This window comes from Mus caroli, chromosome 10, assembly GCF_900094665.2.
Source record: "Mus caroli chromosome 10, CAROLI_EIJ_v1.1, whole genome shotgun sequence".
NCBI lineage: Eukaryota > Metazoa > Chordata > Mammalia > Rodentia > Muridae > Mus > Mus caroli.
The window spans coordinates 115,971,144-115,997,811 of record NC_034579.1 but is presented as its reverse complement, the minus strand read 5'-3'; the positions used below and the strand labels follow the sequence as shown (position 1 = coordinate 115,997,811).

The 26,668-nt window shown below is 39.0% G+C and overlaps 1 protein-coding gene and 1 pseudogene across 5 annotated transcripts in view; both read right to left on the bottom strand.

Annotated features, from left to right (window-relative positions):
* Window positions 1–26,668, bottom strand: part of Tafa2 (TAFA chemokine like family member 2) — a 463,344-nt gene that overhangs the window by 284,470 nt on the left and 152,206 nt on the right. For 3 of the 5 annotated variants that reach the window (XM_029482930.1, XM_021174837.1, XM_029482931.1), the window contains exon 2: window positions 16,337–16,548. The exons of the other annotated variants lie outside the window; for them this stretch is intronic. In XM_029482930.1, the coding sequence (XP_029338790.1) occupies window positions 16,337–16,347 (11 nt within the window). In that variant the 5' untranslated portion in view covers window positions 16,348–16,548. The remainder of the gene's footprint in view (window positions 1–16,336; window positions 16,549–26,668) is intronic. 5 annotated transcript variants of the gene reach the window in all.
* LOC115032266 lies at window positions 14,457–14,657 on the bottom strand (annotated as a pseudogene).

Here is a 26,668-nt window from a genome sequence, read left to right as displayed (position 1 = left end):
TTGAAAACTCCCTAGACATAAGCAGCAGCCATTGCTCCAGGTTGCTATTGAAAGTTACTGGCAAAGCTAATTGGAAGGAGCAACTTTGCTGAAACCGTGTGTCTACTCTCAATCCTTTCTCACCAGGTACCAGGGAAACAAAATTTAACATGAAGATACTGGTGACCTAGTACAGGGGAAAAATTCTTTACCTAATGGACAATTGTAAAGCATGATGTGGTAGCATTCCTGGGTCCTTCTCAGAACCAACCATCTTTTACATGGCTCATACAGAGGAAAAAAAAAGTCACTGCCAAACCAGTTGACCCACTTATTGTGTGTGTACAGGGTACTAGGAAGCAATACAAAGGGTATCATGGTATCATTTTTTGCGCTTGAGGACCATATAGAAGGAAAGATGACGATTTGGTACTGTATGCTTTGGTCAGGGACATTGGGATAAAGCAATGGAAAGAGCATGGGCTCTGGAGATCAGCACCCTAGGCCCCACCTCTACCATATTTTGGTTGCATGCTCTTAATGATAATAGCTAAATTACTGAAGGCTTACCATGCACCAGGAGGTCTGGTGTACAATTCATCCCAGTTAATCCTCACGAATTCTATAAAGAAAGCATGTCATACATTAACTCACAAGGTGTTCAATTTTCCTCAGCCTTCGTTTCACTGGAGACATGTAAAACTAGCCAAGGATGGATGCAGCTCATATCATTGGGATATTGCACAGTTATAGACGTGGCAGATACTGGTGAAATCGTTCGAGAGTCACTTTGGAGAGGTCTCGCTTGTCAGTCATGGTCAGCACTTTTTACAAAAAAAAAAAAATTTAAAACAATAAATGTCTGTGTGCCTGTTAAAGACAAAATTCTATATAAAATTATGACATGAGCAAACATTAAGGCATAACATTTCTATCACTAGGGAGCTTGTAATCCACAGTGTGTGTGTGTGTGTGTGTGTGTGTATGTATGTATGTATGTATGTATGTATGTATGCATGCATGTATGTATGTATATGACCTTAAAATGAAGGCCACTAATCAATATCCCGAAGATCAGGACACATGATGAAATATCCCTATTCCAAAGTGTGTCCACTGACATTCTGATCACTGCTTTTTCATAATTTCATGATAATTCCTGAAAATGGGGTTTTTCAATAAGATAAAAAAATATAATCTTCACAAAGCATGGGTACTCTTGTTTTTCACATTCATATGGCATGTGTTTTTCATAAGCACCTGTACCAATTGAACATATGCTGATTTCAAATCACTGGCATGCAGTCCACCCCATTAAAAAAAAAAAAAGACAGGCAGGGAGCACTCAGACCCCCTGATTATAGTGTCAGCCTAAACAGCCACTCAAACTTGGGCTCCATTAAAATTATAGGGACAAATGGAAAAAAATATTTAATGACAGGAAGCTGCTTTTTATCTCACATGGGTATAAAAAAAAAAAGACCAGTCAACTCCAAGTGAAATTTCCTGAGGTACTTTTTGTGAACTCTATACAGAACATTGATCTCAATTGAAAAATCTTGTCATTTTGGAGGATTCAGAAAGTTTTCCCTTGGAAATGGGAATAAATATACAACTTATTAGATATCTTTGCTGTAAATTAGTATTAAGCAGGAATAAAAAAAATTGAAAGGGTTTTCGACACTGTAATTAATGTACATTGTAAAATCTCTCTCATCTTACAGGAAAGTGCTATCAAAATATAGCTTTGATATCACTTGATTTACTGAAATATTATAAATGTTAGTCATAATACATTACACACCATCACCAAAATTCAGTATTACTACCACATGGGAGAATATCAATTTAGAGATGGTAGAGCATGAAAAGAATGGGGGGTGGGGAGCCCTGTGCCTACAACAAGATACATCAGCTCTCTAGGAACAGACTTCGAAACTAGGCTACTGACAAGCTGCAGGACAAAGATCTCAAAATAATGGCTTTGGAAAACCAGCAAGATGCATAGGATACAGACGCATAGGCTAATGGAACTCCAACGCTAATTGTGATTTCAACAGAGATAGACTTTTTAGTATAAGTGCAGTAGAAAAAAAAAACTTATTAAGAAAAAAAAGGGAGAGGACTTTTCATATCCTAGGAAAGATATACACGTTGGACCGGGAAGTTCTGAGGATTCCTTGTAGATTGAGAACAGATGCCTCATTAAAGGTGTTTTATAGTCTAATTGTCAAAATACAAAACCAAGGTTTAAAACAAATGCTAGAGAAAAGTGTCGCATGGCATATAAGGGGACTAACTTGGACTTCTCAGTAGTATTCTTACAAGCTAAGAAAGGTTAAAACGATATAGTCAAAGCTCTGGAAAAATAGAATTAATCAAAAATTTTATACCTGAAAACACCAACCTTCAGAAGTAATGAACAATAAAAACCACACAAGCAAAAAGTGAGAGACTTCATCATGAAACCACCGGTCCAGCCAAATAAGAAGTTCTCTAAAAAGCTCTTGCTAGAAATGAAAAGATAAAAGCGACAATAATTTTAAAAAAAATGCCAAGATATAGAAAATACACTAATAAAGCAGAGGCATAAAAATGAGAAGAAAATCAAACACTATCAGTATCTAAATCCATCAAAACAAAGGTGAACAAGAGAGCAGAGAGATAAACAAAAGAAATGAACAAAAGACACAAAATAGCAAAAAGAAGGAATGAAAGGCAAGGGTATACCTACTAGTTAATAAAACTACACATCAATGAGGTTAAGTTCCAAGATTAAAAAAATTTAGACTGCCTTCATGGAATTAAGGAAATAAGACTCCATACCTGGCCTACTGGGAACTCACACGGGAACTCATTCCATTGTAAGAACACACAGAGGCTGTAAGTGACTAGATCTTAAAAACAGCAGCCAAACGAAAGGCACGTGTGACTCTCTGTATCAGAAAGAAGTATAAAAATCTCTCTATAAGGACAGAAACATCATTTCAACAATAGGAAGTGTGTATATGCCCAACACTGGTGCGTGAGGTTAAAAAAATAAATGTTATAATTAAATCCTGTCCTCTGGATGAGGCATCGCTAATATAGCTATGCTCACACAGCATCTGTGCCAGCTTGTAATGGACCTACTCAACACTGAGTCTAACAGCAGTCCATCATGGATGAGCAAGAGCGCATAGAGTCCCAACCGCCTCCGAAGGAATATGGGTTACTGGTGGATTCTGGGGAAGGAGCCACCATTACCTTCAGCTGTGTACCCACTGAGGAGCCCAGCAGCCTCCTGCAGATAAACCCACAGTCATACAAATGTGTCAGAGAGAGAGAGAGAATATAAAACTTTTATTTTCCTGATGTAATTGTTGTCTTGGAGGTGTATTGCTGCTATCTGCTAACCTAGTCCTAGAAGGTTCCACCTTTCACTCAATCTTGTCTAGGCCTAGAATGTTATCAGCCTCTGAGATTTATTGTGAATAAGTTCACCCCTGCCTTTCTGATCTCTGGCTGACTGGTTCAACTCAGCCGTTCTGACTCAAACCCTTCTCCAAGGTGACTGTTTCAATCGGCTTTTCTCTGGGTGAATTGCTCTGCTTGGCCTCATACTAACTTTGGCAATCTGTTCCAATCTTCTGGCTCCTTCTGTCTTCACCTGCATCTGGCTTGTTCTCTCTCTTCAACCTGTCTCTGTACAACTGTCCCAGTAAACCTGCCTCCTTCCTTCCCTCCTCCCCTCCCTGCCCTGCTCTCTTAAGTAGTCACCCTTTCCTCTCTTCTCATGAGAGTTGGGCAGATCGTGGCCTAAAGTATAAAACTCAACCTCAAAAATAAAATATAAGTCAGACTGGCAGTCATTGCAACAAAGTCAACACGGGTTGCAAAACCTATTTAAGTAGTTAAAGCTGAAACAGAATTTCTGTTTCTTAACATTCAGGAGACAAAGCAAGGTCTAATTGTGAACATGATCTAGGAACTCAACCCATATAACTCAGTATGTTAAGTCCTGGCTGCAGACAACCTCACAGTGGTGCAGGAAGTCACAAGGGATGGAGGGGAAAGGGCATGAGGAGTGGCTTCTGTAATGGAGTTCGATAAGCATCCGAGGTATAGCATCCTGAAACCCTCCATTCCACTTTAATGACAATGGGAAATGGTTGGCTTTTAGGAATGCCTGTGTCACTGTTGGTTGTATATTTTTAGTTATCCTGCCTGAAATATATCTGATTGCACTTCATGAACCTTTTTGTGAAACAGGAAACACAACAGTTGGATACATATTTGCCCCAGGAAGAACTAATCTGTGTTCCCATGAGGCACCCACCATTCTCACCCATTTTCTCCCTTGCATTAAAACAGAAACAATTGCAGGCACACACTGAGCAGTACCTCCTGACAGGTACTTGAAAGGGGCTGTTGTGGAATCAACCCATTCTGTCCTTATTTATATAACTTGTGACAGTAATTCTTGTTCACCCAGGTACATAGAAACATGATTGGGTTTAACCTTTTTTTCTGGATGAATACATTTCTTGTATCCCAAATTTTATATTTTGTTTTTCTGTTCCTAGTTGAATAGATGGAATGGTAGTCGCATAACTTTAACTCCCTTTGTCAAGCAAGACAGGCAGTTGGATAATAACTCCTTCATCCACAAACATGATTGACTGTGCATCTATCATGCTATGAAGGGGCAGCACAGATATACGCTGACAAGTGCCTGCTGTGTCTTGGCATCCTTGGGGAGCAAATGCATGATCAATCTCAGACCTAAAGCACAGTCTCTATTTAATCCATCGATGGGAGATGACATGTTTGCTAACACCTGACTCCTAAAAGTCTTATTAAAGCATCTCCCTTCTAAGTGGTTTTGTGGGTGCATGTTCTGGTAAGGTTGGGGAAGAGGTAGAAAGAGGAAGGAAAGGAATAATGGAAATCATAACAAAGCCAAGAAAAATAGGAGTCAATGTTTCACAAAGGCCTGTTCTCCCCTGTGGTGATACTGAAGAAACATAGATCATCACCTTAGGCTACTAAGTTAAGAGTCTGGGGAAAAGGAAAGAGGAAAAGTGGCCAGATAGACAGATGGGTGGGAGTCTGACCACCTGTAAACTGTCACACGTGGCTTGAATTCGATTATAAAACGTACGAGAAATCAGCTCCTCCTTCTAAAGAAGCCTGGGGTTTTTTGTTTGTTTGGTTTTGGGTTTGGGGTTTTTTTGTTTGTTTGTTTGACTTAAGTTGAGATCTAAGTTTAGTAGTTATATAGCTTTTGTGTATGTAGAAGAGGAGGTACTGTGTTTTATAAGCTCAGAATTTCCTGGGAAAATAGATAAAATTGCATGACAGACATGTGAATTGCCATTTTATTGGATCAAAGCCCATATAGCATAGCGATACCAAACCAAGACTTATGGGCCGTAAGTTAGAAAACATAATTTTTAACCAGAACACTCTATAGCATATCTAGACTGTTCTATAAATTTTGCATACCAGTAAAGTTTTTTGGGTTTTGTTGTTGTTGTTTTACTTTGTTTTGTTTTGTTTTTGAGATTTGCTGGGGGGAAATAAAACCTGGAGAAGGAATGTCAGAGCACATCTGCATTTTTCAATGCATTCAAGCTTTACAATGGCATCCATTCCTTGTGATCTGAACTTCATGTGCCACATGGAAAGAAGAGAAGATCAGAATGTGCTGGGACATGGCACAGCCTTCTCTACTCTTATCTCACAGCAGCTACTGCTACCTGGATAGGGCGCTGCAAGACTGGATCTATCAACCTTCAACCACAGCCTGGAGAGTCTTGTGGGATGCCATCCCTTCTGCTGAATTCTGGCTACTACATTCGCACAGAGGGCAGTCATTGCCTTGATTTGCGTACCCCTTGGTGATCTTACCAGACATCAGTGGGTAACTCCTAACCAATGGTTTGGTCCTGGTTAAACTCAGTGGGTTACAAAACAAAGCAGAAAGATAGGAAGATAGGCAAGTAGAGATCTGTAAGGAGGGCTGGTCGTGGTAGAAAAGGGTATGAGATGAGAGTAATACATTGTGTACAATACATTGCACACATACATGAAATGGTTTAAACACAAGCATACAGATACATTTTAAATAATAGATACAGAGAATACCTTCTCACATGCCCTTACTTCTCAATTATTCTCTTCATCCCACATGACCACCATCTTTATTGCCACAAGGGAAACAATCTACTTTAGTAGCTACTTTACAAAAATTTATAGAAGAGCTGGATAGATTTTAGGTGAAATGGTGAGACTTCAGATGCTTTGGTTCGTTTCTAACATGTGCTTTCCTGTCTGACTTAATTGCAAGTTTTCCAATTATCAGTTCTCTCACTGCTTGAAAAGGCTGTCAGAGTTTGTCTTAAAAACTGCCCACACAGATGCATTTTCTGCAGAATGCAGATCGCCCCCTCCCTCTTCTCCCTCATCCTCTGTGGCACTAAGGTGGTCAGTAAGTAGCTTCATAATCTCAGGATTCATGTTTCTTGGTTTCCTACAAAGATTTTAATATATACTGCTGACAGTACATTCACCCTCAAAGCCACAGCATAAGAATCCTGACTCTACTGTGCTCATACAAAATGAATGGCCCAGGAGCTACCAAAAAATGGTTGCCTTGGCAGAAATACATGTGCCACCAAGTATAATACTTCTTCTAAAATGATGCTATGATAGTGCTCAAGGTGGCTAGTGCTTGATTAGAGCACAACCTCTGGAGGCTTTCATTTTGCCACTTAATGAAGCAAACATCCCACACGAGAAACCATTCTGATTTCTGCATGACAAACTAATAGACAGACAGCCTCCTGTCAGGATGGCAGGAAACCGTTTCACCATAAAGTGTGTCATGCGTACCCAAGCAGAACATGTAGAATTTTGTAAAAATTTTATTGCTGCTCTTCATTTGGGCCATTATTATTTTTAAATCCATTTTTAATTTGTTTTGTATTATGCTTTGCGTGAAAGAGTGAGCGTCACACTTTTAAAGCATTTAACAACCACAAAAGAAAATGTTTTATGGTAGGAAATTATAACAAGTCCAGCTTGATTTTCTAGCTTTGATTTGCACAGACTGGTGTTCCATCTTACAGTTCAATCTATAGCTTTCCCCTAGAAGCAAGTTATGCTGAAAAACAATAACAACAACAAAACCTTTGCAAACCTGAGTAATAGATAAAAACCCAAGAAATGGCTTCTTCTGCCTGAGATCCTCAGTTGGCTATTGACATATATTAATAGAGAAAACAACCAACCCTGCTTTGTTTCCTGTACCTCACATACACCAGTCAGTACAGGTATCCGCTGAGTGAGGTTCCTTAAAGACGTACATCCTGAGAAGCTTCTCAAACTCCTAAAAGCCTAACAATTCAGAAAAGGTTTCAGGTTGTCCTTTCAGATGAATGATAATAATAACCGTGTAAAGAATTAGTTAACATTCACCCATTTCTTTTGCTATGCCTTTGAGAAAACGTTTATGAGAGACGGGGTTGCCAAGTGTCCCATTGATGTGATTTTCTTGGTGCGATCTCATTGACGTGATTTGCTCTGCTCGCCCTGTTTCAGAGGCTTTACCTGACCAGATATACGGATGCAGACAAGGAAAGACAGCAAGCTACAGAAAACTTCTTCAGGACCTGCCCTACTGCCCTGTACCAGTCCTCCGGAAAAGTACAGTAAGGTAACCCTCAAAAAAATGGGCTCGCTTCTTGCTCACGTGACTTTCCAACCTCTTGGGAAAACATCGCTTATCAGTAGGATAGGCGATCCACTTATTGGTCTGACTCTCTTTCTCCACTTCCTGCCCAACTTGACCTTTCAGGTCCTATACTTCCTGTCTGGTCCTACAGAGACCTCTGATTCCTGTCACCTGGAAAAGAAGGATCATTTCTGCCCGGCTTTGCTTTGGTTTCTGGGATCTGGGAAAGAGTCTATGTTTCTTGAGTTTCCTGAATCACACCATCTCTGTATTCTGTTTCCATCAAAAGTTTCCATTTCAAAGGCTACTCAGAATTGTGATAAATCCCATGGGGATTCCAGGCTTAAACAAAGCAGTACCAACAAAGAGGAACATTTAGAACTATAAATTTGCATTTAAATGCTTGACCATGATGGCTTCATTTATGTAGCAGTATCAAACAGCACGAGGTACATCAGAACACAGCTGGAAATTATAGTTCCAGCTTATTTGATTTCATAATAATTTTAGGGTCTTTCTTTTCAAAATCTATAGCTCAAAGACATGGGTTTTTTTTCCACAAGAAATTCCTTCTCTTTTTTGAATAATGACTCCCCTATGGTTCACAGAACGGTCTATACAGGGCACTGCTTTGATAATAATTATTCCTAATGTTTAAATTTAGCTAAAGAGCATCTGCCACATATTTATAAGATTCAACAAAATCATTGAACTGAAAGCAGGCTAATTTAAAATATGGAAATGAAAATTTCCTAGGAAGGAAGGATTTGCATAGATGTTACTGTTTCAAGTTGTATGTGTGCGATGAACAGATAAAGAATTTACATACAGCGTGTTGCTCTTTGTCATGGCCCTAGAAATCAGAAAGAGAATACAAGAATAATATTTATGATTAAACAAATAATAAATTAATAAATAATATACTAAAGAGCCAATTGATAAATTAAAGATTACTAAATTTGACTGCTGTTCTCAGAGCACTAAGGTAGTAGAGAGAAGGTACTAGAAAAAAAAACAAATTATTCTGAGGAAAAGTTGTATACAGTTAATTTTTTAAAAATTTATTTTATCAGTATTTAACTCGTGTGTGTGTGTGTGTGTGTGTGTGTGTGTGTTTCTGTCTGTCTGTCTACAGAGCATATGGCAAAGTGTATGTGGGTAGAGGAGGAGGTAAGAAAAGGCAGACAGACAGGCAGACAGAGACAGAGACAGAAAGACAGACAGACAGACATATGCATGGATGACACTTTGCCATATGACAGCTCCTGTTCACGGTATATTTTGTGTATATGACCTATATGTAGCAAATGCAATTTTCTTCTTGGTCACTGGCAAGGAAAGATATAGCAGAGCTTCTAACCTCAGTCTCTGTAGAACTCAGGGGCCTGTATCATGGCTCAGTAGAACTCAGGGACATGCTCACGGGTGCTCCACCACCAGCCCACAGGAGCAGGGGCATCTCTGAGATGACACAGGCTAAGAATCCCTGGGCTTATATTCTCCAGCTTAGCCTCTGTCCCTGTGCCAAAGTACTGTGAGCCTCTCTCTGATTTGGAAGGCTACTCATTAAGTCACCTGCTGGGATGGCAGGCTTCAGGGTCAGGTGGAACTCAAGTCCTAGAAGACCATCTTATGGTGAAGAAAGGCAGTGGTGATAAGGGTTCCGTTCTTTGAACTCAGTACAGTGCCAGGGTTTTGAGGCAAGTGGGCATATTGCCTTCTCTGGATTCATTCTGGGTTTCTGCTTTGTCAAACTGAGCTGTACTCAATGAGCTAGCCTGTCTACCATGAACGAAACCAGTAGCAATTCATTGACTCCTTCATAAAAAGTCCCATCTTCTTTTCGTTCCTTACCCTCTGGACCTCTATGTAAGAGCCTAACATTTCTATTCTCCCTAAGACTCAAAGCAGACACGTGTAGAATAATGCTTAGCTACCCACCAGTAAATGCTTGTTATGTTGCTGAATCTGGTCCACTGCAACCAAGTGTGTTAACACAGAAGGGGGGAAAATTATATTTAAAGTCACCAGACTCTATCTTAGCTCACAAGTAAGTTTGTGCAAACTGTAGAAACTCAGCTAATTACCCCAAGTTTCCTCTAAACTGTGCTTTAATCGTAACAGAAGGCTCTCAAAGCTCCTGACAGCCAGCAGTTGCAGAGTTGACTGCAGCCTGACTGGCCACCTGTTGTGAGGTAGGAGCCAAGAACAAATGTGAGTAAAATCAACTTTGTTTATTAATCAGGAAAAGGGACATCTGCCACTACAGCCAGGACAACTACCCCAAAGGATAAAGAAGGTCCAAACTACCTCACATTCCCTGGGCATCCACAAGACCCTCCTTCCTGCTGACACAGAAGTGTCTACCATTTATTATCAGCATTCTGCCAGCATGCTACCAATGCATGCTTTCACTTATAAAACCTTGTGTTATTAGATCTGCATGAGGAAACACAGAGGTAAGCGTTGTTTTCGAGTTAAATATGGCTGTCCTCTGAGAGGCTCTGCTACTACCTGACTAAGACAGATGCAGATACTCACAGAAAACCATTGGACTGAGCCCAGGAACACCAATGGAAGACAGGGGAAGGGATGAAGAAGCTGAAGGGGATTGCAACCCCATAGGAAGAACAACAGTATCAACTAACCAGACCACCCAGAGCTCCCAGAGACTAAACCACCAACAAAAGATTATACAAGGGCCAGTTCATGACTCCTACTACATATGTAGCAGAGGATAGCCTCATCTGGCAGCAGTGGGAGGAGAAGTGCTTGGTCCTGTGGAGGCTTGATGCCTCAGAGAAAGGGGATGTTAGAGAGGTGAGGCCGGAGTAGGCGGGTGGGTAGGGAAGCACCCTCTTAGAAGAGGAAGGGGAGAGGGTGGGAGGTTCATGGAGGGGAGACCGGAAAGGGGACAATATTTGAAATGTAAACAAATAAAATGATCAATTTTTTAAAAAGATTAAATAACATGTTAAATTCTGAAAGTGAAAAATAATCTCTCCGTGTTTACTATTTTACATTTAAAAATCGAGTATCTTTTAAGCTTCACAAGTTGGTCTTAAACAATCCTTTTGTTTTGTTCTGTTTTGATTTGGCTCATGCCACAGAAACTATCGTACATGCTCAGGATTTCTAACCTGTAAGGGCAACATGCAGCAGGACCAGAACTTCAGTTGCCTTAACTGACATGAAGAAAGAAAACTGCTAATTATGGAGGACCCAGTACATGTCTCATGCGCTGGACAGGATCACCCACATGGTTTCTATTTCATGACTAATATCATGGTAAAACGGTACTGTTATAACTGCTTTACAAATAGAGGAGTGATAATTTTGAGACGTCAGCAACCTCATCTGAAGTTGTGCAGCTGGTAATTAGCATGCCTTCTACCTGCAGAGCTGAAAGCTTTAACGAGTCCAACAGAACATGGTTCCTACATGTTATGCCTAGAGGATTAAATTCCTTTGGGAAAGTAACTGTCAAATGATGGAAGGAAACATTCTCTCTACTGCTGGAATTAGATGCTCTTTTCCCAAAAGCCAAAATAGGCAGGTGAGGGTTAGAGAAAATCATTCCATAGTTGTGCATTCCCACATTCATTAAAAATAGGTCAAAATCCTGTCTAGGACAATGGTGTTATCAGCAGAGAAGGCTTGAGGCCAAACCTCATGATCACAGCCACACAAAAAGAGGACTCTATATAAAGTATGCCTCTATCCATGTGTGTCTCCCTTGGCTGATTCTCCTGCCATGCTCCCTCATGTACACTACAGATGTTTCTAGAGAATAGGGATGAATAGACCTAGACTGCTGCCACATCTGGAAGAACAGTCTCAGCATTAACAGGCCACTGTTTCGAGAGATTCGTGTGCTTACTCTCTATTAAGGGTTCTCTGCCATCTCATCTAAAGGACAATCACAGTCCGATCTTCATTGAAGTCACCAGTCATCATTCAACAATATACAAGGCTACACTGTAATGTACAGAAAGAACCCTGGACACTCGTTTTTGTAGCTCTTTGGTCTTCCCACTTTTGCCCCTTCAACATATTCTCTTGGTGTGTAGCAATATAAAGGGCATCAGTATTTACGAGCCTTTCCTTCACAGCCTAGTGCTAATGAGGTAAAGCTTGGAAACAGCCAAATGTACCACTATAGTTCCTGGGGGCCAAAAATGGTGGCAAAGGGACATCTGAAATGGAGACCACTGGTAAGAACAAAGCCCTGGCATGAAAATAAAAGGGGTTGGCTGTAGTTAGAAAAATAAGATCAAGAAGAGTCTGAAGAAATGAAGCATACGGGAAGGACCATCTACGCAACACTGAGGTCACTGAGAGCTAGGACAGGGGTAAAAGAGAAGGTTAAAGTGAGCCGTAAGAGGACACTATGAGAGATGAGGTCAAGAGATTCAAGGGTTGGTAGAGTGAGACAGTTTCAGACTAAGGCAAAGGGTGGGGGCGGGGTGAACACATGAAAACCACTGTGAAGACAACTGTCTTCATAGGAACAAGAGCATCTCTAAGCCTAGTGGTGGAATGCATAGCAGTTTCAGGGAGAAAACAGACACCTGATGCCAACCAACTGCAAGCAAGAACAGTGGTTCAAGCGAGAAAGTGAAAGAATATCAGAAGAAAGCCTGAAACTATAGAATTGTTTTCTTATGATGGCCAGGAACTCCAGAAAGTAAAAGCAGTGAGATTTTAGGAGTCGAGGAGTTATGGGTATACAGAGACAAGAGAATATACAGAGACTGAAATATCAGGCTACCAAACATCGTCAGTGTGATGATAAGGGAGGCTAGGAGTTCTTTCCATGGTCAGTTTAAGATAATAACATTATGAGATTTGTCCCAATAAACCCAAAGGACGTGGTAAAGATGAAGCTGAGTTGTGTGTGGGTCAGGAGTGCTAACCTCACTTACAGCCTTACAGGGCTGGCCTCTTTGCCATGGCCGTACAAGTAGAACTACAGGATTACTCACAACTTATCTCAGCACATAGTCAGTCTTCATATATCCTCTTATCGTTCCATTTTTACATGTCAGATAGAATGGCAGCCATCCGTACTATACTCAAAGCTCTAAGCCAATGGCACTCGAACTATCCAAACAGTATCTTCTCTGTTTTGGGGCACAGGGTGCCAAAGTTGCAAAATTTATATTAAGGATCCAATGTACAGGAACCTGAAGTAACTTACTACCAAGAAGACCTAGTAAGCCCCCTCAAAATTATAAAAAAAATACCTACCAACCTTATACATATACATATGCTCATTAAGAACATGGAGAACAAAAATGTGAGATTTAACTATATCAAGCATGTCTCTTTTTCAACAAAAACACAAACATCTCCATGTACCAAAATGATGGCACCTCTGATGATGTATACTTTATGAAATTTGGGGAATAGTTTGAATATTCATGATGGTCTACCTTAGTTTTGTTGTTAACATTTATTAGTCATGAATTGAAGTCTCCAAGGTAACTTGGATTTTTTTCCAGTCTAATAAAAATGAGAATATTGTGTGAAATATTGTGAAGAAAAAAAATGTTATTCATCTTTAACTTTATGAGATGACTTTTAACTATGTTCTTCTTGCCTTCCAGTATCAGGAAATAGATGAAAATATTGCCAGTAACATGACTAGCATTGGTCCAATGATTTGGCTGCAAAGTGCACTTCTAAAGTAGTGGCTGCTGGCACCATACCAACCAACAACACAATAAATATTCAATTTACAGTGAGTCCAAATCCAAGGGGTCAATGGCAAGGGATGAGTTATAAACATCTATGCTGGTAATTTTAGCCACAAAATAATTATAGAAATATAATTCAGGAGGATATATCCATGGTGAGGTAAAGCATTGGAAAGAGGGTGGCAAAGAAGGCATTCGACCAAACATTTCTCTGCTGAGATTCAGTAATACGTTCTGGCAAAACGATAGGTAAGAGCCTAACAGCTTGAATCCAAGAGGTTCAAGCATCAGAAGCTCTTGAAAACATGAAAAAGAATGAAAATCATTTTTTGTGTTAATAATAATGTTAGTGTTCTCCCTGGTGGTATCTAATATGAAATGTTCATGACTTTGGGAAGCCCTAGCATGAGAGCAATATGTGAGCATCAGTCTCACTTCTTAAAATTACTTAAATTCTATAATAACAATAGGGATTTTTTTTTGTCCAGAAGTTATATGAAAATCCTTCATGCATTGATAAAATGCAGTGGTGTTCTTCTTAACAATGGAAAGCAGCAAACCTGCTTGAAGCTACTTATATGAACAAGCGTTGAACATTTTATTCACTCCTCTGGATCAGTAGTAATAGCAGATACGAGAGTATTTGCAGGGATTACCATCTCCAAAGCTCAAAATCAGGAAGCAACATTGTCCTAGGGAATGTCTTCACCCTCCATGAGAATTCCCATCTCATCATGGATTGTATTAAAATTCTCATTATTGCACTCACAGGGGATTTAGAAAATAAATTTAAAAAATATGATGTTTTCTCTCCCTGCTAAGAATCTTCCCTGCAAGAAAATGCAGACATACATCACCATCCCATTTACAGACATGTCAAAAGGCACCTGGGCAGTTACTTCAGTCTGCCTGGTGTAGCAGAGAGAGCAAGCTGTCCTTGATTTTCAAACTCTGAAATTATTGTGAGTAACACCACCCTTTGGCAGAAACACCATCTTCTTCCTGCATCTCCATCTAAAACATCAGCATATGCCTGCCCACATGGAGTCTTTGGACACACATTCATTTCCGTGTACCTGGAAAGTCAAACCTCTATGGGTGAAGACCATGATCCCAAACCCTAAGGTCAGAACTTAGGGACTCAAATGGCCTTCTTTCATCATAGACCATGAAGATGGAATAATCCCCTAGGAAAGAGATTTGCTCTTTACTGATAACAGCAGATACTACACTTGATCTTAGCCAAAAGGCTGAGAAGCGATGAGATTTGCTCTTTATAATTTGACATTTTTTTTTTACCACATCTGACCTGATGACAAAGATTTCGCTTCTTTGTGCTGAAAATTTGTTTCTCATTGAGAACCAGCACCGGGACAGAGAAAGAGAATCCAGCACCATCAAGAGTATCACCTGATTTTCTAGCTACACATAATTGCTGGTCTTAAATAACTAGCAAAGAATGGTTTGCTAATGATCTGGTCATGATATGTATAATACTCTTCCAAGTGTCAAATCATCTACATGTAAATAGATTGCATATCAAATGCTTGAGTATTTTCCTGTCAAGTTACTGGTTTAGGGAGATCTCTATAAACATCCATTTGAATCATTTAGTGCCTTTTTTAATCAAAAAAAAAAGTACCAATAGTACCATTTCAAGTATTTCTCATCATTAATTAGAAGTTATTTCTATAGAGGGATAGATAAAGGCTTTAGATTTATATTGAACTGTATGAAAAAGTAAGGTTTGTACCTCAAAACCAGATAACTGTAGGCAATTTCATGTGATTGTGTCTGATCCATTCACAGAATGAGTAATAACACACTACACTCAAGACAGATAAAAGGCTGCACTAGACAGTTCTTAAGCACACAGGCCATTACACCCAGTTAAGGCACAACCAGCTATTATGGTTGCCTAACACTATAAACAGCAATTTGATACATTTTGGTTCGACAGGCCACCTAAAAACAGACCATATGGGTTTTTTATTATTATTACCAAGTGGTGTCAAGCATCCAACCTCCTCACTTTAAGCCAACCCCCATGCCCCGGCTAGCCCCACACACTAAGCAAGACAGGGATGTAGTTCAGGCACCGCCTGCTCAAACTAATTAGATGAATGAACAGGAGATAAGTGTTCATTAGCTATGCCTCCCACAGTAAGGGCCAGTGGGTCTGCACACTCGGTAAAACAAACTCACATACAGTGGCCTGCAATTCAACTTTTATTTTTACTCTCTTCAACTGTAATGCTCATTCTGATTTGTTTTGGCTAATAAATAGATTAATCAATTTAATAAGGATATTCAGTCTATTTGCCATTTGAAAAATCTAAAGGATGAACACCTCTGCTTTGTGTAGGCTGCCTAATTATGCTAACTGTCTTTGACTGAGTATATATTACACAGGAGCCAAGCAGGATGTTTGGCTCACAATATGATCCCTTATTTTCTTCTCCAAATTGCATCATCAATCTTCTATTTAATTTCTCATGAATTTTTGCATAGTCAATAATAGGTGTATGTTACGTTAACATCATTAAACTCCTAAAAATTATAGTTTGGAGAATTAAATGATAAGCTCAAAAATCCAGTACCACATCAGTACAATTTACATTTTGTAATCATTTCTGTTAATATGAAAAATAATTCCCATTAACTTTTAACAATAATCAAACACTGCAAAAAGTAAGTAGAAAAATAGTTATAGTTGAGGTATCGGGGAAACAATAAAGAAGCTGTGAGTGACTGTCTCTGTTTCCCAACACAATCACAGCCACACACCATGATATATTCCACCTTGCCTATTACTACTATACACAATTATTTATTATTAAAGCCAGAAACTGGTTTGAATGTGAATCCTTTGTAGAAATGAAGGAAAGATGCCATCTCCAAGCGCTCTAGCTCTGTAAATGACTAGCAGACATATTCTTACTTGGTGATCATTCACTGAATAGATACTCATTGCAAGCTGAAGAGACAGCGCAGTGGGTAAGAGCCCTCGCTGCACAAGCACAGGTGCCAGTTCATTCCCAGTGTCCACGTAAAACTGATGGGCAGCATGGTCCTGTGCTCCTGTAACTGTCACTGGACAGAGGCGCTAGGGCCTGCTGGTCACCAGCTTATTTCCACGTCCAGTGAGAGACCCTGTGTAAAAGAGATAAAATAGGGATTGATAGAGCACAAACCCAACATCCTCCTTTGGGTCCCAATGAATGAATGTGCACATAAACACATGAGAGCATATACCATACATATGTAACACATACACACACACACACATATACACACATACATATACACATATACTCTTACACACATATATACTCATATACACATATATATACACATACCATACCATACACACAAATACATATACTTTCATATACACATACACAGACATACACATATATACTTAAACACATATACACACTCCACACCATTCATACATACATACATACATACATACACACACACATATACATATACCTTCATACATATACACACGTATAAATATACTTTCATATACACACACATACACACATATACATATATTCTCTCACACATATACACACATACACATATACACATATATACACATATACACATATACACATATACACATATACACACCCCACACACATACACACATATACATATACATAACCACACATATACACATACATATATACATAAATACATAAACATATACTCTCACACACATGCACACATATACATATACTCTCACACACATACATGTGTACATATATTCTCTTACACATACATATACACACATACACACATACACACATATACATATATTCTCACACACATATACACATACACATATACTCTCCCACACACATATACAAACAAACACACATATACCTATATTCCCACACACATATACATATATTCTCTCACAGACACACAAATACACACACATACACACTTATATGCACATATACACATACCCACCACAAGAATAAAGTTTATGGTTAATATTAATAAATGACCATTGAACCCAGCAAGAATATTATATGACAAGTACTTGAACACTTTTAAGAAAGAGTGATTTTCATTTTGGCTAGGGCAAGAGGATATCAATGAGCACAGGTGAAGATCTATAACTGCCTGAAACATGGAAGCTCTCCAAGGGAACAGAAGAGAGAGCAGGTCAGTAGGTCAACAGCCCCTACATTCTGAAGAAGGTAAGCTTCCATGATGGATGGTGCACTAGCCTCCACTCATGTACCCACACACTATCCACTCACTTATTTAAAGTTCTGCTGCAGGAATCTTTGCTGAAAATGTGTTCTCTGTATAAGCCAATAGTATTTGCTAAAAGAAATGTACTGATGAAATATGAGAATTCCAGTAGAAATGCTGAGAAATCCATGGTGGGTAAGTTACACTCGAAGATTAGTAAAGTGCAAAATATGTACAAAAAGGAGTCTATTTGAGCTTGTTGAAGATATAACACAAAGCTGAAAAATTAAATATCAAAAGCACACCAAATACCCAATGCAGAAAATGAAGAAGTTAGACACCACAGCAGTAATGTTTTCTTATTAAAAGTCTCATGCTGACTTGGGACTTTTTCTGGATGAGCATTGCAGTCAACTACTGTGAAGCTGTTCCCTCTGAGCCTCTCAGAGGGAAAGAAACACTCCTCTCCTGAAGTAGGATTCCTTACATTTCAATCCCAATGCATTACTAGCTATTTTTTAGAAATATATTGGATATTTTCTTTATTTACATTTCAAATGTTATCCCCTTTCCTGTTTCCCTCCACCCCGGAAAACCCCTATCCCATCCTCCCTCCTCCTGCTTCTATGAGGGTGTTCCCCAACCCATCAAGCCACTCCCGCCCCTCTATCCTCGAATTCCCCTACACTGGGGCATCAACCCTTCATAGGACCAAGGGTCTCTCCTACCATTGATGCCCAACAAGGCCACCCTCTGCTACATATGCTGCTAGAGCCATTGGTCCCTCCATGTGTACTTCTTGGTGTGTAGTCCCTGGGAGCACTGGGGTGTCTGTTTGGTTGATATTGTTGTTCCTCCTATGGGGCTACAAACCTCTTCAGTTCCTTCAGTCCTTTCTCTAACTCCTCCATTGGGGACCCTGTGCACAGTCCAATGGCTGGCTGCATGCATCTACTTTTATAATTGTCAGGCTCTGGCAGAGCATCTCAGGAGACAGCTAAATGAGGCTCCTGTCAGCAAGCACTTCTTAGCATCCAAAATAGTGTCTACATCTGGTGACTATATATGGGATAAATCCCCAGGTGGGGCAGTCTCTGGATGACCTTTTCTTTCAATCTCTGCTCCACACTCTGTCTCCATATTTGCTCCCATGAGTATTTTGTTTCCCCTTCTAAGAGGGACCGAAGCACCCACATTTTGGTCTTCCTTCTTCTTGAGCTTCATGTGGTCTGTGAATTGTATCTTGGTTATTCCGAGCTTTTGGGCTAATATCCACCTATCAGTGAGTGTATACCATGTGTGTTCTTTTGTGATTGGGTTGCCTCACTCAGGATGATATTTTCTAATTCCATCCATTTGCCTAAGAATTTCATGAATTCATTGTTTTTAATACCTGAGTAGTACTCCACTGTGTAAATGTACCATGATTTCTATATCCATTCCTCTGTTGAAGGATATCTGGGTTCTTTCCAGCTTCTGGCTATTATACATAAGGCAGTAATAAACATAGTGGAGCATGTGTCCTTGTTATATATGGGAGAATATTTTGGGTATATGCCCAGGAGTGGTATAGCTGGGTCCTCAGGTAATACTGTGTTGAGTTTTCTGAGGAACCACCAAACTGATTTCCAGAGTGGTTGAACCTGCTTGCAATCCCACCAACAATGAAGAATTGTTCCTCTTTCTCCACATTCTTGCCAATATCTGCTGTCGCCTGAGTTTTCCTCCACTTAAAACCAGACATTGAAACTAATAGAGGAGAAAGTGGGGAAGAGTCTCAAACACATAGGCACAGGGGAAATTCTCCTGAACAGAACAGCAATGGCTTATGCTCTAAGATCAAGATTTGACAAATGGGACCTCATAAAATTGCAAAGCTTCTGTAAGGCAAAGGACACTGCCAATAGGACAAAATGGCAACCAACAGATTGGGAAAAGATATTCACCAATCGTTCATCCACTAGAGGGCTAATATCCAATACATACAAAGAACTCAAGAAGTTAGACTCCAGAGAATCAAATAACCCTATTTTTAAAATGGGGTACAGAGCTAAACAAAGTATCCTCAACTGAGGAATATTGAATGACTGAGAAACACCTAAAGAAATGTTCAACATCCTTAGTTATCAAGGAAATGCAAATCAAAACAACCCTGAGATTCCACCTCACACCAATCAGAATGGTTAAGATCACTAGCTTTTTTAAACATTTCATTAAACAGTGTTTTATTATTCTTTGGTAATTTAATCTTAATGAATACTAAGAAGGTGTTTGTCACTCAACTTAATGTCAATAAATACAGTAAATGTGAATGAGATCATGGTTTGCTATGATCCAAGTTTGTTTGGAAACCGTGGAGAAGGGGCATTTTCTGCAATGGCCAGGTGAGTGTCTGTTTTCTCCATGCCTTTGCCTCTGGCGTGAGTCTCTTCCTCTCTTGCTCACTTCCATGTGTGGGCTCTGCCAGTGCACTCCCTGTTCCTTCTCCATCTGTGCTCACAAACTATTGCCCATCTGCTCAGGATAAGCTTCATTCAAACCAAGAAACAAGAAACAAGATTCTCTGTCCCTAAGCAGGCTGAATGGAAACACGGCGCCAAAGGAGTCCCCCTGACCAGTGAGCCAGGCTACGCCTCCGACAGCAGTGCTGTCCTTAAATTGTTCCCACTTAAGTTCTGGCTCCAAGCTCCAGCAAACTCCTTATTAGAAGAGCATATGACCCTTAATCCAGCCACAGTGCATCTCCTCTCCTAAGCATGCACAGCAGAGGCTCATGAACCTGGGTAAATGCCAGAATCATCTGCAATGCCTTTTACAAACACATATGCCTGAACCTTCACCACACGATTATGGAGTGAAATGTGCCAAGATAGAGAAAGACCACCATTATGTTACCCAGACACCACTATGTTACACAGACCTCCACTCTAATATACAGACTACCACTATGTTACACAGACCCCACTGTTACACAGACTGCCACTATATTATACAAACCACCACTATGTTACACAGACCACTACTATGTTACACAGACCACCACTATGTTACACACACCACTATGTTACATAAACCACCACTATGCTACACAGACCACCTCTATGTTACATAAACCACCACTATGTTACACAGACCACCACTATGTTACACAGGCCACCACTGTGTTATATAGACACCACTATGTTACATAGACCAACACTATGTTACACAGACCACCTCTATGTTACACAGACCACCACTACATTATACAGACCACCACTATTTTCTACAGAGCACTACTATGTTATACAAAACCCCACAAGAGAACTTGGACCCCTAACTATGATACATACAACATTTGAGAAAACCCACTTCATAGACTAGAAGAGTAATTACCTCTATAATTCACTACCTATTTGCTGTAGACATAAATAAAGTAATAACCTCAATTTTTTCCCCAAATTATTAGACTGACTCTTCCACTACACTGAAAACTCTGGGGGGAAAAATAAAATGTGTCTTCTTTACATTCATGTCTCAGATCCAATGAAACCACAAATAATAAATATCAGATCAATAAATGAATATGTCTACATATGTGAATATCAAATCAGCGTTCTTGCCAGCTGCACACAAGAAACTTTTCTGTACAACATGAATTTCCTTATATGTAAAATCTAAAATTTTTCAGAAGTCTAATACACAGAGATAAGGAATAAAACATGGATACCAAGTACATAACGTATCAGATACAGAGGATAAACAGGTCTAAAGAGACAGTGAAAAACAGAACTATGTAGTTAATAGTTTTTTAATATTAATAGTTAATGAATACTGTATTCAGAATCTGCTGAAAATCATGTTTTCCTGTTTTACTACAAAAATAACATGGAATGAAGGATGAAGCACACATTAATTATATATATGTATATATATATATATATATAAGTTATACATATATATAATTATATAGAGACATTATATTATATGTATAATTATATAGATCATATTATGTATAATTATATAGAGATACATCATATTATATATTATTTACACATTATATTATATATTATATATTTATTATATATTACATACTACATATTATATGATATATATACATATATATATTATAAACCTTAACATATGCAATAAGAGTTTTAAAAGAAGTGGAGCAAAATGGCTCACATTTATGATCCAGTTACTTGAACTATAATAATTGTATGTCGTACTTTGCTTTTGACCAACATCTTCACATTTTTCCTACCTTCTACCCCAGTATACTTGGTACCCATGTTTTGTTCTTTATCTCTGTGTATTAGACTTTTGAAATTTTTTAGATTTAGAAATTTAAATTTATACATCTCCCCAGAAATCCCAGTATAAATCATTACTTTTATTTATATCCATTCCAAATAAATGGTTGGTTGGTGAGACCAAAGAATTGCTATGACTTTGAGGCTAGCCGAGGCTAATAAATGAGACCCTATCTCAGAAAACTTTTAACTTCTAGGCATAGGCAAAGGAAGGGGAGAATTTAAACACCAAGACATTTACTTGACCCCCAGACTTTCATGCTTTTACATACCAGGCCCTGAGAAATTCTGTTTCTCCCACCTATCTTTTCTACCACGACTGCATTTTACGTCCCAATTTTGAAAAGAAATGAAACTAAGCCATGCTATATATGACGGACATAAATTTCTCAGGAAGAAATTAGATAACTCCCCACTCTCTCACCAAGCCTTCTCCCTCCTCCATCCCTTTGGCTGAGCTGACTGCTCACCACTGAATTCTTTCACACAGCTTTCACATCTGAGCATGTCCGCATTTCAAAAACAGAAGGACAGTTTATGTCTTTGCCATAAGTGACCTTCACGAAACAATTTCCTGGGCCACACACCAGTGTGCAGAAAATTCTGAGCAAGAAAAGAACTGGAATTATGATTTGCAGGTTAGGGGACATCTATTGGTTGGTAATGGCACGCACACTGCATGTCGAGTACACTTATGTGTTAAAAATCTTCCTAACTTTGTCAGCTCTCATTGCACTTATTCCTAATCTGTCCAAAAAAGAAAAAGAAAATGTCAGATGTTTTCCTACTTATATTAGACTCCATGAAAACTGCCGAGCAAGGCTACCAGAATAGGTGCTTCATTCTTAATAAATCACCATCCTTGACGTCGCCCCCATCCTCCCAGAGAGAATCATAAGAGACTCGGGTGCAAAACATTCCCTCAGACAAATCAGCCGACATCACCTCTCACTAGGCTCTGAATCACTCTGGACAAGAGTGTGTAAGGTAGAGAGCGATGGTTGAGGGAAAAGCATTAAGCAATTTTGAAAGAGATGAGTTGCCAAATGGAGCTTAGAAAAGGCCTTTTAAAGGCAACCGAGATGAAAGTCACGGTACATTGCCACATCATCAATGCTGCCTTTACCCAGAGTATGCCTGGGGCTGCTTCTCTCTACTCGATCCAGGAAGATGTTAGAGGAGGCGGCCCCTCTACCTGATGCTTCCACGTGCCTAAGACATAGACACTTACGCCACCAACTCATAAGGCTCATCACTACCACCAAGTGACCTGAAGAGGCCCAGTCATGTCTGGAGAGAAAAACAAGCATGTGTCATATGAGTCCCACCCTTGGAATTCTGATGCACTAAGGTATGGATAGGCTCAACCAGTTGAATTTCTAAAAACTCTCCAGGAGACACAGACATATGACTCTGGGCCTCCAGATGGCTTTTCCTGATCCAGAACAATATGATGGTGTACGAAGAGAAGACAGCTCCCAACTAGAGGCCACACAATTACAAATAGTGTTAGAGGGTAGAGGAGACAAAAGAGAGAGAGAGAGAGAGAGAGAGAGAGAGAGAGAGAGAGAGAGAGAGAGAGAGAGAGAGAATATCCTAGAGAGTTCAGGGAGAGAACTGCTGTGTGAACATCTTCCCCAACATCTAGCCTGTACCAGAAAGCCAGTTTGGGGTAATTTGTTACAGCATCTCTAAGAAGCTCACAGACTATTTATTACAGGAACAAAGGAATGTCCCGGCAAAGCAGGCTGAGGTGTTTTGTACCACAGAACCAAAGAAGGTTTAAGTCTAACTGAATTTAGGTTTAAAAGAGATATGTAAAATCTTCACAGAAATATCTTCATCAAGTATTTTTAATCTAAAATGAACAGATCAATGTTAACTGGCCACAAGATCAGGAAATCTCAAAATATTTTTTTATTATCATTTGAGTTGACTCTTTTGAGATGTTAGCAGGAAAGCCTCATGTGCAAATAGATTTTATCACTAAAAAGGGTTTTATCCTTTATCCTCAAAAGAATCAGGTAAGACAGGTCATATTTTCATTGTTTAAATAAGAAACTGAAGCTAAGAAAAAAATAAGTATTTAGCTAAAATTATAAATGAACTGACATTATTATTGATTTTATTAGTTCCTATCTTATTGCCTATGAGACCATATAGAAGACAATTTATCTACTTCTCACAATGTAGAAAATTCAAAATATTAAGTATGTGTATATATATGAATGTATGCATTCAAACTTCAAATTCAAATATGAAGGTACAAAATCAGAATATTAAGAATGTTTAAATATATGTATTATATATATTCAAACTCATATTTGTTGTGCCCAGAGTTCATATTCTTTATAGAGTACACTAACTCCTTCATATGTGCACCTTTGAACTCTATGAAGCGATTACCAGAATGAGGTAGGTATTTGTCTCAGTTACTTCCCCGTTGCTGTGAAGAGACACCATGACCAAAGCAACTCATACAAGAAAGATCTCATTGGTGGGCTTGAAGTTCCAGGGGGTTACAGTTCACGACAGGGCATCACAACAGAGGGCATGGCCACAGGGATGGAGTTGGAGCAGTAGCTGAGAGCTTACATCTGTGTGGCAAGTAGGAGGCAGAGAGACGGAGACACTGAGATGGGCTGCTGGAATGGACCTCAAAGCCCACTTAATGACACACCTCCTCCAATAACACCATACCTCCCCATCCTTCCAAAACACTTTCACCAACTAGGGACCAATCATCCACATACATGAGCTATGGGGCCATACTAATTAAAATCACCACAGTGTCGAAAATATCGTCATGAAACTATTACTCTATGACTCTGCAGAAATAGAAGAGGTTTACTGTGTGCATGAAGTAGCAATACTTACGGTAAGTTTGGGTTTGCCCAAATAAAACGATCTTCTCAACAAGTTAATAAAATGGCTTTTGTGACAGGTGACCAAATGTAACTGGTCGTGTGTCAGGAAATCTCAAGGCAGAAGTTGGAGTCCACGATTGGACTCACATACTCTTCCATTTCTTTCCTTATCAGTGGGAGGAAATCAACATGAGACACAAGCCATATGCAGCATTGCACTATGAAATTTAAGTATTTTTATTCACATCATGTTTTCTCCCTAGAGTTATAAGTAAATAAAGCTTTATGGTTTTAATAAGGACTCCTCGCAGGACCTGGGAGATTTTTTTTTTCAAAGATAATCCTATTTCATCTTAAATCAACTTTTCCACACAGCCTTAAACTGAAAAAGGATTTCAATGTAGCTAGAAATTTTTTAAAGGAAAAAAAAAAAGATACAGCCATTCTTTGTACTATTAAATGCTTATTTTCAAAACATGAGGATATAGCATATCTTAATTTATCTATATTGTTTTAATACCACATATTAATGCTTTTTAAATTATCCTGATAGGAAGTCTCCAAGAGAGCTGCAACCACTGTGACAGCTGCTTCATATATGAAGGGAATTGAGACAGACTACAGCCCTCCTTTCTGTTCCTATAATAGAAATATTAAGTATGCAAATTTTAATTAATGGTGTGTCACCATATGTATTAAAGCCTGCTTTATTTCAGATGGGTTAATAATATTAGCATTGAATTTAAATTAATCTCAACTATTAATTACGTATCTTTACATTTTACTTGGTGAAATGGTTTTTTGTTTCATTCCTGGTGATTTTGGGAATACATCCTGCACCAACTACCTTAAAAGAAGTTTCTCGAAGGAAAAGACAATGTCTTAATAGAGCATGTGATATTTCCATCCTGTAGTCAATCCATACAACCCTGCATCCCTATGATAAAAATTTTATAAACCTTTTCTGGCATTGGATTAAAGAAATGATGTGTCAACAGTTGGCTATTTTGAAAAATACAAAAAGAACAGTGAAAAAATTCCCATAGGACTAGCTCCAACTGGTGAAGGAAAATACAATCATCCTAGACCAGTGCTTATCAACATTCCTAATGTGAAGCCCTTTTACACAGCTCTTCTTATTGTGGTGACCCCAACCATGAACCATTTTGTTGTTACTTCATTACTGCACTTTTGCTACTGTTACAAAATGTAGTTTTTGGAGATAGAGGTTTGACAAAGGGATCATGACCCAAAGGTTTAGAACCACTGTCCTAGATAGATTTTTTTTAATCTTATTGATTACTTATGAAGCGCATATTAATGTTACAGGATGGCCAAGCCTTCTTTTCATCCTTGAACTGCACATTCTCAGGTACAGAAGTTCCCAGAATCCATCAGCAGAATGGTCCTAAGGTTCTGCATGCCCACTCTGAGAACGAATTCAGCCACAAGCTGCTATGGAATTATGCATTTTTTTTCTCCTGAAATACCAGGAAAACCCAAATTCAAAAACCTTCTCTAGCCCTCATATAATCTGATAATGTACTGTCCAAATTTTCTTAAAACTCTTACCTGATAACAGGCTGGGAGTTTTAGTATCTTAAAGCTGCTCAATCATTCGCACATAACTTAGCAAAAGACCTTGCTGCAAAAGAAGTGGAAATGAAAAAAAACGGGCCAGGAGGAGTCCTGGAATCTGAGACTGGAAAAGAGACTCCTGAAAGGCAACAAAGAGTTAAGGAGTTTAGAGATAGAACTTGAGGGCATCATCTTGAGTGAAGTAACACAATCACAAAAGATCTCACACAATATGTATTCATTGATAAGTGGATATTAGCCCAAAACTTAGGATACCCAAGATATAAGATACAATTTGATAAACGCATGAAACTCAAGAAG